The following is a 12,665-nucleotide window of genomic DNA, read 5'->3' on the forward strand; positions in this document are numbered from 1 at the left end:
GAACCCTGAATCAAACAATTTTATACTTAAGTTGTTTGAGCTCAGGCTTTGCTTTTAGCTCGATTCGTGTAATACTGGATGATCCTGTATTTGAGCTCGAGCCTGGCTCGTCTATATTAGTAAATTTGTGTTTGAGCTCAATCTCGTACAAGGCTAGAAGAATATTCGAAATGTGCTTGCGATTGACATGTGATCATTGATAGAAGCTTGCAAACATGTTTGTGAACAATGAACTAGGCCCATCGAAGCTCAAGCTTGGCTCAATAAAATTATCGAGCTCGAAATTAGGTTTGGGTCAACTTGTAAACTATCAATGAGCTTCAAGAAAGCTTGTAACGAGCTCAGGCTTGAATAACTAACGAGTAGCTTAATGTTCATTTACAACCCCAAATGCAAACAACAAATAATTTTGAACGAGCCTTGTCTCGCTGGGACCAGTTATTAATTCTATTTTTAAAGGCAAAATTGCATGTAAAATTATAAAGTTTGGCCAAGCTCATTTTAAAATTTGAATTACAATTCATGAAGTTTCAAAAAATCATAATTGTCCAATGTCCAGTGATTCAGTGAATGCGAAGATGATGTGAGACATGCATGTAATAAGTTTGGGGGAGGGCGAAGAAAGAAAGGAAGAGGAAGAAGAAAATTGGTTATTGTGTATTCTTCTTTTTTATATAAATTGAATTATTTATTAATGTTATTAGTCTCTAAATCCACTTCTTACTGAAGAACCACATAACTAGACTAAATTAGGATTTTTAGATCAGTTTTTTATGGATGAGATGCGCAAATGTATAAATTATTTTCTCCTTCATCACGAGCATATTTTACTTTAGCCCAGGGCAAATAAGTCATAACATATTAGGAGGATTTAACTTCATTCCAATATATATATATATATGGTCATGATAATCTACAAACCCTCTATAATACAAACTATACAAACTTTAGGATTTGACATTCCCCTAGTGACGGAATTTGTATTAGGCGTTGACATTGACATTTCCCCAGTAATAGAATTTGTATTAGGCGTTAACATTCCCTCCAGTGACAGAATTTGTATTAGGCGTTGACATTGACATATGAATCACATTGCTAACCGTTGATTACTTACAAGGAGTGTGTATGATTAAAGTTTGTAGTTTGTATTATAGACAGAGGTTTGTATTTGATCACACCTCTATATATATATATATATATATATATATATAGGGAGATGATCAAAATAAGTATGTGTTTAAATCCAGAAATGCAGACCAAATCTCAGCCCTAGGATTAGATGATCTAATGGTCAATAATTAACCAAAAACACGGAAGGTCATAATTAAGCAATTTTAGGTCATATTATAATATTTGGATTTAATGTCATACTAAGATCGTTTTAGGTCATGCTTTGTTAGCATGACCTACAAATTACCTAATTATGACCTAAAAGTGCCCTAATTATGATATTGTTCTGCGTTTCTGTATTTAAATCCAGTTTTGCATAGATCAAAACCCTATATATATATATATATATATATATATATATATATAGGGTTTTGATCTATGCAAAACTAGATTTAAATACAGAAACGCAGAACAATATCATAATTAGGTCACTTTTAGGTCATAATTAGGTAATTTTTAGGTCATGCTAACAAAGCATGACCTAAAACGATCTTAGCATGACATTAAACCCAAATATTATAATATGACCTAAAATTGCTTAATTATGACCTTCCGTGTTTTTGGTTAATTATTGATCATTAGATCATCTAATCCTATGGCCAAGATTTGGGCTGCATTAAACCAAATATTATATACATTTAAATCCCGAAATGCAGCCCAAATCTTAGCCCTAGGATTAGATGATCTAATGGTCAATAATTAACCAAAAACATGGAAGGTCATAATTAAGCAATTTTAGGTCATCTTATAATATTTGGGTTTAATGTCATGCTAAGATCATTTTAGGTCATGCTTTATTAGCATCACCTAAAAAGTAACTAAATATGACCTAAAAGTGCCCTACGTATGATATTGTTCTGCGTTTCTGTATTTAAATCTAGTGTTGCATAGATCAAAACCCGATGATCAAAATAAAATGCATTCATAATATATATATATATATATATATATATATATATATATATATATATATATATATATATATATATATATAATACTTCATTCTAATAGGTTTTTACTTCATTCCAGTACGTATAGACGGTTTCGCCTCGCGTACCGTTGTCTATCACCGCCTCCACGACGCTGACAACAAAATGGAATGATAGCCTAATTGAATGGTGTAATAAGCACATATAATGATGTAATAAACTATTTGAATGAAGTATATATAGAAGCATTTGAAGTCCTGCTGAAATGAAGTAAACACCCGTCAAATGAATTAATAAATCTACTAGAATAAATTATCTTTTTAAAGTGAGCAAAGTAAAAACCCAGTTCAAAGAATTCGAATGAAGCATGTGTTGAATTATTTCAAAACCTATTGGAAGGAAGTAAAAACATACTGTAGTTTCAAAGTATTACATACCGAAATGAAGTAATAAATCTGCCAGAATGAAGTAAAATGTGCTTGTAATGAAGACCAGAATAATTTATCTCGTCAAAAAAACTAGATCTAATGGCCCTAATTTTGTCTCTAGGTCGGTCTTTAAAATTAGTTCGACATTGATCGCAACTCTTAATATTATTGTTTCAATTATTATGATTTGGAATATATACTATTCCCCCAGTCCCATAAAAATATGTGCACTTTCCACTTTTGTCCGTCCCACAAAAATATGTATATTCCATTTTTAGAAAGTTATATCAATTTAATAATGTAGGTCACACTATCCACTGACACTACTTTAACTACCATTCTCTTCATCTCTCTTACTTTACCATAACATTCTCCTCCTCTCTCTTACTTTACCAATTTTATCTTAATTCCCGTGTCATCCCCATTACCCATATTTTTATGGGACGGAGGGAGTACTATTTATTATCATGATAGGAATAAGGCTACTAATTATTATGTTTATAGTATATAATTTGATAAAATTTTAATTTTAGTAACAAATATTATTATTAGTAGTAGTAGTAGTATTATTTATATCGTTGTTGTATCTTTCCATTTTCTAATTATTCGATAGTTAAAACAACAAACATGCAAATTGATACGAGAGTATGGCTAGAGGAATAGGGTAGTGGAAGTTTTTAAGGTGTATTGCAAAAATTGTGGGGAATGATGATGTGATAGAGGATAGATATGGCTCGATAAATAAAGAGAAGAGATCTACGTTGTGATTGTTTTATCATCTATAGTGAAACACATGTGTGGAAGTTCATTCTTCCATGTAAAACATGGCATTCGTTGGGATGAGAATCAACGTCCAAGCCAAACCCACGATAAAGGCTAGTGGCGCAAAATGAAGTTGTGAAGAGAGAAGCCACAAGGCATCCACAGTGGGGCGGACGATAGCGCGCCCGATGTCGTCCGTCACTGTGGCGTCGTCCGCGCCCTACGCTTAGTCCGCGGACGATGCAACGCATTTTTTTTTAATTCGAAATTAGTCTATTTAAACCTCGATTGTCCAGACGTTACAGTCACGTGATGAATACTTCCAGTATCGGGAAGATGGCATCGGCAGACCCGGACTTACGCCGTTGCAAAAGTGTACAGTTGCACTCCGTCAGTTGGCCTACGACACCAGCTCTGACATGTTCGACGAGTACCTCCACGTCGGGGATACAACAGGCCGCGAGTGCCTGAAGAGATTTTGTAGGGAAGTTGTGGAGGCCTACAGCGACACATATTTGCGAAAGCCGACAGCTGTAGATTGCCAGCCTGATGAGAATGCACGAGACGGCGCACGGCTTTCCTGGGATGCTAGAGAGCATCGACTGTATGCACTGGGCGTGGAAGAATTGCCCGACGGCGTGGAGAGGCCAATTCACTAGTGGATAAAAGGGCAGCCACCTGACGATGATCCTCGAAGCCGTCGCTGGCCATCGACTCTGGATCTGACATGCTTACTTCGGTGTAACCGGGTCGAACAACGACATCAATGTCCTCAACTCATCCACCCTCTTCACCGAGCAATGCAACGGCAACGGCCCGGCCATCGAGTTCACCGCCAACAGGCGTCAATACCACATGAGGTACTACTTGGTCGATGGCATATACCCAAGGTGACCTGTTTTTCTGAAGACAATCAGCTGCTCAATTGGTGAGAAGAGAGTTTTATTTGCGCAAAAGCAGGAGGCGGCGCGGAAGGATGTGGAGCGGGCATTTGGTGTGTGCTCCAAGCACGGTGGGCAATAGTGAAAGGGTCGGGCCGTCTCTGGTTCAAGGAAGTCCTCGCCGATGTCATGTATGCGTGCATAATCTTGCACAACATGATAGTCGAACATGAAGGTGGGAGCATCACCGATTGGACCGATGACGAAAGTGCATCTAGCTCCTCCAGCACGGCGACCGAGCCCCCCGCTCGAGGGTTACCGACGGGCTTCAATGAGGTTCTATCTAGACCATGCACAGCTCATGAACGACATGGTTGAAGAAGTGTGGGCCCCTAACTGCCGTCGGTGAGTTTGCGTATTTTTTTTGTAATCTGTATTGTAATGTATTGATTTTATAAATGAAATGAAGGTTTTTCCCAATTTTTGTAGTTATTTAAGTATTCAAATAGAATAAAATGCTTAGGCCGCCCCACGGCAGGTAGAAGGGCATGAGGATAAAATGCTGGGCGGTGATTAGGGCGGGCTTTAGGGCGCCCCACCGTGGATGCTCTAAGCCCTGAAATTTAATTTGGAAGAGGAAAAATGACAAATTAAGTGAAATGTTATAGTTTCTAGCACAAGAAAACATTATTACACTTATCGGAAGTTCATGCCACATCATTTTCTCGGCGTGCCAACTCAACTTACATTTTCCCAAGAAGTGAACGGAATATATCATTTGAATTTTAAAATGTACTACTAGACAAACTAAAATTGAATTGATTTATTCTTCACATTCAACTGCACCTTATCTTACTTGGGTTATGCAGAGTGCTTTTTTCCTTTCGACTGTAAAATACTCCATCCGTCCCGCACTACTCGCACTTATTTCCTTTTTGAGCGTCCCAAGTTACTTGCACTCTTTGCATTTGTAGTAAAAAATTTCACCTACAGCCGTCATTTTTAATCTCCGTACCGAAAAGAAAGGAGCGAGTAGCCCGGGACTGAGGGAGTATAAAATTTTCATTTCTTCATGATCATGAGAGAGAGATTGGTTGGTGGCAGAGCAAGGGAGATAGGGGGATAGGATCCCCTGCTGTGCTCAAATGCACAGCAGGGTGCTGTGCTTCTCACATACAATTAAAATAATAATTTATTAATTTATTTAATTTAATTTATTTATTTGATTATTTTATTTACATGGGAGAGGCACAGCACCCTGCTGTGCATTTGAGCACAGCAGGGGATCCTATCCGGGGAGATAGGTGGCAAATGAGAATTAGGCAGCCAGAATTTGAGAAGTATTTTTGTTCCAATATGAATAAGCTATTTTGATAAGTATTTCTAGCCCAAAAATATGCAGGGGTTTTTCTCAGCCTAATTGCGAGAACTTAAATTGTTTATAGGTACTCGCAAATAATCGACTATCATTGGAAAAAATATATGTTTGCGAGCACAAAACAAATATTATGCTTGCAAAAATTCTCGCAAACTATTTTTCGACCAAATATTTTACATTTTGATCGAAATTCTGCCAGAAAATTGGCGACAAATAGGTCCACAGTGATCATACTGAAGGCATGGCTATGCTGGACTAGTTTCTTCGAAATATTCTTTCGTGTTATACGAGCATCTCCAATGGCGGACGTCCGACCTCCAATGGCGGACGTCCGGTCGGACATCCGCGACCGGCGACCGGGACGTCCGCCATTATGGCGTGGCAAGTCGGATACGGACGTCCCGTAAGGACGTCGGATGTTCTCGGACGTGCGGGCGACGGGCGGGTGAACGTCCGCCATTGTGGCATGGCTCGGATGTCCGGTATTTAATTATTTTTTTTACTATGTATGACTATGTATTTTTTTTTGTTTTATTACTATGTAATTTTTTTTCAAAGCATGTATGTTTTTTTTAATGAAGTTGTTAATTTTTTCCGTTCGTATTCGTGTTGAAATTTTATTTCCGTAAACGTAAATTGCTTTATTTGTGAATTTGTGATTTTTTTTATTGTGGGAAGGGCGATGGGAAGGGCGGATTGTGCAGGGGAAGTCCTAGTGACGTGGCAGTGGGATGGGAAGTCCTAGTGACGTGGCAGGAGGTGTTTTTGGGAAGTCCTAGTGGATGTCCGAGTGGGACATCCGGGCATTGGAGACGCTCTAAGAGCATCTCCAGTGGGCGGACATCCCACTAGGACATCCCAAAAACACCTCATGCCACGTCACTAAGACATCTTCTCATCCCACTGCCACGTCACTAGGACATCCCCTGCACAATCCGCCCTTCCCATCGCCCTTCCCACTAGGACATCCCGCAATAAAAAAAATCAGAATAATTTAATTACGTAAAAACGGAAATATAATTTTGACACGGAATACCGGAAAGCAAAATACGGGCAAAAATACATATTCATAAAACATAAAAAAAACATAGTTAGAAAAAAAGCAAAATACATAGTCATTCAAAAAAAGAAAAAAACATAATCCAACATCCTCGGCTCACTCCGCGCTGTCCTCGTCGCCCGTGCCGCCCCCGTCGTCCCCTCCGCTAATCTCGGCGCCATCATATCCAATGGGGGGCATCCTCAAATCGCGCCGACATCCATCGATGACATCCTTCAGCATCCTCTTGTACAGCGGATCGGTCGTGCTATGCCACCTATGCATGGTCCGGACCAAGCTTGTCGTTAACTGCGCGCGGGCGAGGCGGTCGATATCTTCTTGGGGAGCAGGGGCCTCCGATTCGACCTCGAACGACCCGCTACCGCTGCTGGTTCCCCTAGCCCTCCGCTGCGCAGCCTTTTGCCCAACCGGGCGACGACGACGGCGAGAGTCTGATTGCGGTAGCAGGGAGACTTCGTCGGCTTCCGGGAGCTCGTGCGAACCAGCACTGCTGCTGTATTCACCGGAAGCGTTGATCTTCGTCCGCTTCGCCCAGCCGATTTGACTCCCCCACAAAACTTTGGGGAATCCTTCACCACGAGAAAGGCCTCCCACTGATCGAATTGTTTGAATTTCAAGGCTTTGTCAGGGTACTGAGCAAAGGCACGGTTCCGGACATCCTCCTCGGACATACCGCTGCTTGCCTGGCGGAGGTTGTTTTGGTAGAGGCCAGCAACTCGACTAAGCTTAGGCCTCAACCGCTCCCACTGTTTCCGGCACTGTTCGGGAACGCGACGCTTCGCCCCAGCCGGTTTGTGTGTGTGGTAGGCTTCAGCGATCCGATGCCACAGTCTGTCAATATGCTGGTTGGCACCGACATAGGGATCCTCGACTATTGCAACCCAAGCCTTCGCAAGCGCGACGTTTTCCCACTGGCTCCAGATCGTCCTCTTTCCCGTCTCCTCCTCATCCTCCTCCTCTGCCACCGTTCGTGAGGAAGACCCTGGGGCTTTCCCATTGCCCTTGCCACGTCCCTTCCCCCTGCCCCCGCCCACATCATCGGGCGTCTGCCTGACTAGAGATATCCCCAACTCCTCAAAAGAGAAAGTTTTTATGCCGGTGAACTGAGTATCCAGAACATAAGTGGAAGGGGTATCAGTAGACTGCGTATCCACAACCGGCCGATAGACATCGTCCGCTAGTGGTTCAGGGCCCCTGCCACCCCCTCCCACATGCATCATCCCCGGCATCATCCCCGGCATCATCCCAGGCATCATCCCCATCATATTTGGGGTCATGCCCCCCATCCCCATCCCCGGCAGCATCATATTTGGGGTCATGCCCCCCATCCCGGCTGCCCTGGGCATCATACCACTCATACCACCCATCTGTCCCATCCAATTGTACATATAAGGGGACATCATCCCACCCATTCCACCCATCTGTCCCATTACCGGAACCGTCGTCGCATTTCCGCTGACGTTTCCCTCCAGGTCGATGGGAAACGCCGGAGTCTGCGACTCGTTCGTGGCCGGGGAGTTTCTATCGTTCTCCATTAAAAGTAGAAATGAAATTTGTAATAAAAGAAGAGAGAAACTTGTTAACAACAAGTGGTGCAAATAAAATGAAGTTCAACGAGCCGTATATATAGAGTTTAAAAAAAATATTCGGACATCCGAGCGGGACGTCCGACCCTTGCCACAGTGGCGGACGTCCGCCCGCCCGTCGCCGGGACGTCCGAGGACACCCGACGTCCTCACGGGACGTCCGTATCCGAGCCTAAACGCCACAATGGCGGACGTCCGGGTCGCCCGTCGCGACGTCCGACCGGATGTTTGACCGGACGTCCGCCATTGGAGATGCTCTAAGGGCATTAAAAATCACCTCAAACACAAGCGAAAGGTGAAGCGTAGAGACTCAAATAAAAAATTTAAAAAGTGAAAATGCTAAATAATCTTCATTAATCAAACTGTTGATTAATGAAGATGTTGGTAAAATGGATTAAAAAGTTCGAGCCTCAGAGGAGGTGAAAATGCTAAATAATCTTCATTAATCAACACCATTATCCGAAACAAAGAAATACTGTAATAGATAAATCATCAAAACTTGCTGAAGCGAGGAGGTGAAAAACTGACCTCACTCCCAAGATAGCATCAAGAAGCTACGGCCGGGGAACTACACTACTTACCCTACATGTATCCATACTGGGGAGAGGAAAAGTCGAGAAATTAGCACGTACCGGGTGTGGATTCATTGATCAGGGACATCATCAAGGATGAAGGGCCCAAGCTTGCCCATTCTGAACAGTGTGAGGAATTTCTTCGACGCCATTGTTCGAGCCTCTGAGGTTTTATTGGGTATCTTCAGAGCCTTTTTCAGCGCTTCAAACTGTTGGTCTATAAGATCTCCAAACTCGCCCTCATCCTCCAAGCTTCCATTGAATTCCATTAGAGTCCTGCACAGCGCCCCTTGAACGCGTGTCACAACATCCTGCAAATTAGTCGAAAAAAGTAAGAATGATGACAATAGTTTCATATTCATCACATTCAACACTCCTTTACCTCAATGTAGACAACATCAGAATTAATACTAGGAGGTCTTTTCCGCTTTGGAAAAAGATTTTCAAGGCTGTAATCAGGTTTATCCTCACTTTCGAGATGCCTGTCAGTTCCTGCATCCATGAATCGCCTCCAATGAAGAGGAGTGCCCCGGCTGTTCAACACTGCTAGCAAGTATTGAGCTATCCGCTCCTCACCAACTACAGAGTCCTTCACTGAACCTGCCAAAGATAACAGTAAAGTTGATGAGACAATAGCTGCTATACGGAGCATTCCCACTTGAAGCTTCCACGATTAACTTATTCCTGAACAACTTTAGACGAGGTTGAACACTCTGATAGAATTTTGAATTTAATTCCACTAGTTTTGAAGTATTTTAGATATGATGAGTACAATAATGTAATGGCATGTTTCTATCCATATATGTAGAATCTTCAAAAAACCAAATCCTTAACAACAAAAAACAGCCTTGAGAAAGAAACACACACCTGCTGCAGCTAGCTTTAACCCCGTTTCTATATCTGGGATACTTGGAATCAACACTCCTGGTGTATCAAGAACATATATGCTAGGTTGATGCGCAATCTAGAAGAAGATTCAGCATAAAGTTAGGTCATTGAGAAGAGTAGTGGGCAGTTGCAAAATCTTGAAATCAGATAATAATGCTGGAATAAATATCTTAGTGACACAAACGGTCATGCAAATGATACGAATATGTACAGTGTACAAATCCAGACTTTGTGAAGCTTCTTAGCAAACTGTATGGACATAAACTATGGCGAGCAAAGAATCGCATAGTCTACCTTGAATCCAGCAATATCTTGAGTGACTCCGGGCAAGGGTCCAACTGTAGCTCGCTTTCTTTTCTCCTGCACTATGATGGAGCTTCGACCATCATTGCTTGCTTACCACAGCTTAAGAGTAAGGGAAAGCTAGAAATGGTAGTGAAAACGAAACCCCACCTGGAAACCGAGATGATGCTATTTGATGGATGGAATTGATCAATGCAGACTTTCCAACATTGGGAACTCCGACCACCAGAACAAGGAGGGTCGGCTCCTTACAGATAGCCTCCTTCATTTTGTACTCAACGAGATCTAGAAGCTTTTGCACATCAAACACAAGTCAGCAACGCTAGGAAGAAACTTACAACAATGAGGTCGAAAAAGTTACATTGACGAGAAGCTATGCAAAATCTTGATTCATTACACCATTTAGTTGTTTGATTGCAAGACATGGTTGAGAATACTTATAATTTGAGGAAAAACTAAACCAGCCTTTGAACAGAATGCTCCTAATTCGTATACACAAACAGAAAAGAAAACCAACCTTTTGAACAGAACTTCTGCTGTGTGCATTTATCGCTAAACAGTCTTGTTTGATTGAATCAAAGTACCGAGCCCATTTCTACACGAAACCAAAAGAGCAGAGGACAGACGCTTAACTATCATTTCTATAACATCACAAAATATATATAGTTCCAAACAGCCTAATGTGCACAGACCCGCAAACACACACACACACACACACACAAAGGATTGACACTTGAATCCCAAAGTATTACATGCATGATGTTGGGGTTGGCCAAATCTTTCTTATTGAGAGCAACAACGCGCTTCTTACCCGCCAGCAAAGGCTGCAGCTCATCGTTTTTAGATGACAATGGTATCTACACGAATTTAACAAGAGTTATGTCAGTAGTTGGTCACTCATAGTCATAATCAAGACATCATATCTACATTACTTAAATATCACAAAAATCTATTCTTTTACGGAAAAAAACCTTTTTGGGGCAAAAATTTAGAAAACAAACATTATAAACTCATAATGAGTTATTCATCTGAATCATCTTCATAGTAATTGCAATACTCTCATTCCCAAATTCAACTGATAGAATGACCTAATTTCACTAACATTACAAATACAGCTCAATTAACATCCCCAGTTCCAGAAAAACTTGATAACCTAAAAAATTACTATTAATTGACACATGGGAAAAATCAAACTAATCAAGCTCGATTAGCTTCGATGGCTTCAACAAATACAGCTCAATTAACGTCCTCAAATTCTCCATCGTCGTCGATTTATAAGCAAAAAATAAATGAATTTACAAAAATTAAATCAGTGAAGGTCGATTGAGCTGGATTGGTTCAACAAAGTAATAAAATGGGGAGAATTGTTACACGGGCGTCGCGGACTTCGATGACAAAATCGGAGAGTTTGAGGCGGTCGCGGATTGCCCTAGTGGCACTAGCCATGTGGCCGGGGAACCAATTGACCTTACCGCCGCCTTTGATGAAGCCCATTTCACCGACTAAGGATGCTTTCTTCACTGCGTTTCTCGACATCCCCAATTCTCTCTCCTCTAACAATGAATTAAATCAAATTTAGACCCTTTTTTGATCGATTCTTCCACTTTTTTGAAAGAAATCTCCTCTAATTTCACAAGAATTCAACTAGGATATATAGTTCCCAATTTTAATTCTCACAGTAATGGAAGATGAACATTGAACGATGTGAGAAAGAAAAATGGCTTTGTTTTCCACATGATCTCTTCATTGGGCTTCACTTATTCTTCAAACAATGGGCTTTTTCCTTTTCATTCTCTTTTAATTTATCAACTAAGCCCATTTCTCCATAACCCAAAAAGGTCCAACTATATATTACATGTGAAACCATAACACATGATAGTTAGCAGTTACAACTAAATTCTCACTATATTTCACTATTATATAGTAGTTATTATTTAATTGAAAGTTTAATTTACTTCACCATGGTGGCTGCTGCAAACAGTCTTGTGGTGTCGGAGAGATGTGACTTAACATCTCTAATCTATTTTTGTTGTGAGTTATGTGCACCTACTAATTACTATAAATAAAAAGTGATGATTATTTTGAAATATCGAGGTATATTTTTCATAGTGAAGCATTGTATTATATAGGTTATCACATAACGTTTAACTAAATTTCATGAAAAATGCCACTAAACATCATCAACTTCAAAACTATCATAAAATGAAACACCCACCATGTCAAACGCACAATTTGAAACTTACATTACCGTGTGATGCGACCATAAAAGTAACAATCGATGCAAAAGTAGGGAGTGTATGCTGGTGCAAAAAATATGCACAATGAGTGGCTCCTAGAGAGTGAAGTTGGTATGCGTAGGGACGAACAATGAGCGATTTCTACTTGTAAAGTGAAGGGTTAGATGAATGAATAAAAAACACGTAAGAAAGAGGAGGATTCTCAAGATATACACGTATGAGACTCAAATGTTATGAAAGCTACTTGTGAGAACTATTTTTGTCTTTTAGAGTTTAATACTTGTTCTTTTGTACACATTATTCTTACATTCTCTCTATTTTAATTATTTTATATTATTTTTTAAAAAAATGGTAAAAATGAGGCGCCTTAATTTATGGTGGGACAGATGAATTATATTATTAATTGTGCACTAAAATTTTGTGTCGTTCAGAAATGAAATTAATTTTTTTAGACGGAGGATATAACCTTAT

The 12,665-nt window shown here is 40.5% G+C and overlaps 1 protein-coding gene across 2 annotated transcripts; it reads right to left on the reverse strand.

Moving 5' to 3' along the window:
* Positions 1-8,612: 8,612 nt before the first annotated feature.
* Positions 8,613-11,664, reverse strand: LOC121766329 (short integuments 2, mitochondrial-like). Of its 2 annotated transcripts, none has more exons than XM_042162595.1 (8): positions 11,329-11,664; positions 10,710-10,814; positions 10,475-10,552; positions 10,108-10,249; positions 9,949-10,019; positions 9,634-9,730; positions 9,149-9,366; positions 8,613-9,077 (listed from the first exon to the last, which is right to left on the reverse strand). In XM_042162595.1, exons 1-8 carry the CDS (start codon positions 11,491-11,493, stop codon positions 8,838-8,840), a joined length of 1,116 nt encoding a protein of 371 aa, XP_042018529.1. In that variant the 5' UTR covers positions 11,494-11,664; the 3' UTR covers positions 8,613-8,837. The 2 variants fall into 2 exon arrangements, with proteins under 2 accessions (XP_042018529.1, XP_042018530.1); XM_042162596.1 differs by having other exon boundaries at positions 10,769-10,814; positions 11,329-11,452.
* Between the last annotated feature and the right edge of the window lie 1,001 nt (positions 11,665-12,665).

Source organism: Salvia splendens, chromosome 15 (genome assembly GCF_004379255.2).
Source record: "Salvia splendens isolate huo1 chromosome 15, SspV2, whole genome shotgun sequence".
Lineage (NCBI taxonomy): Eukaryota > Viridiplantae > Streptophyta > Magnoliopsida > Lamiales > Lamiaceae > Salvia > Salvia splendens.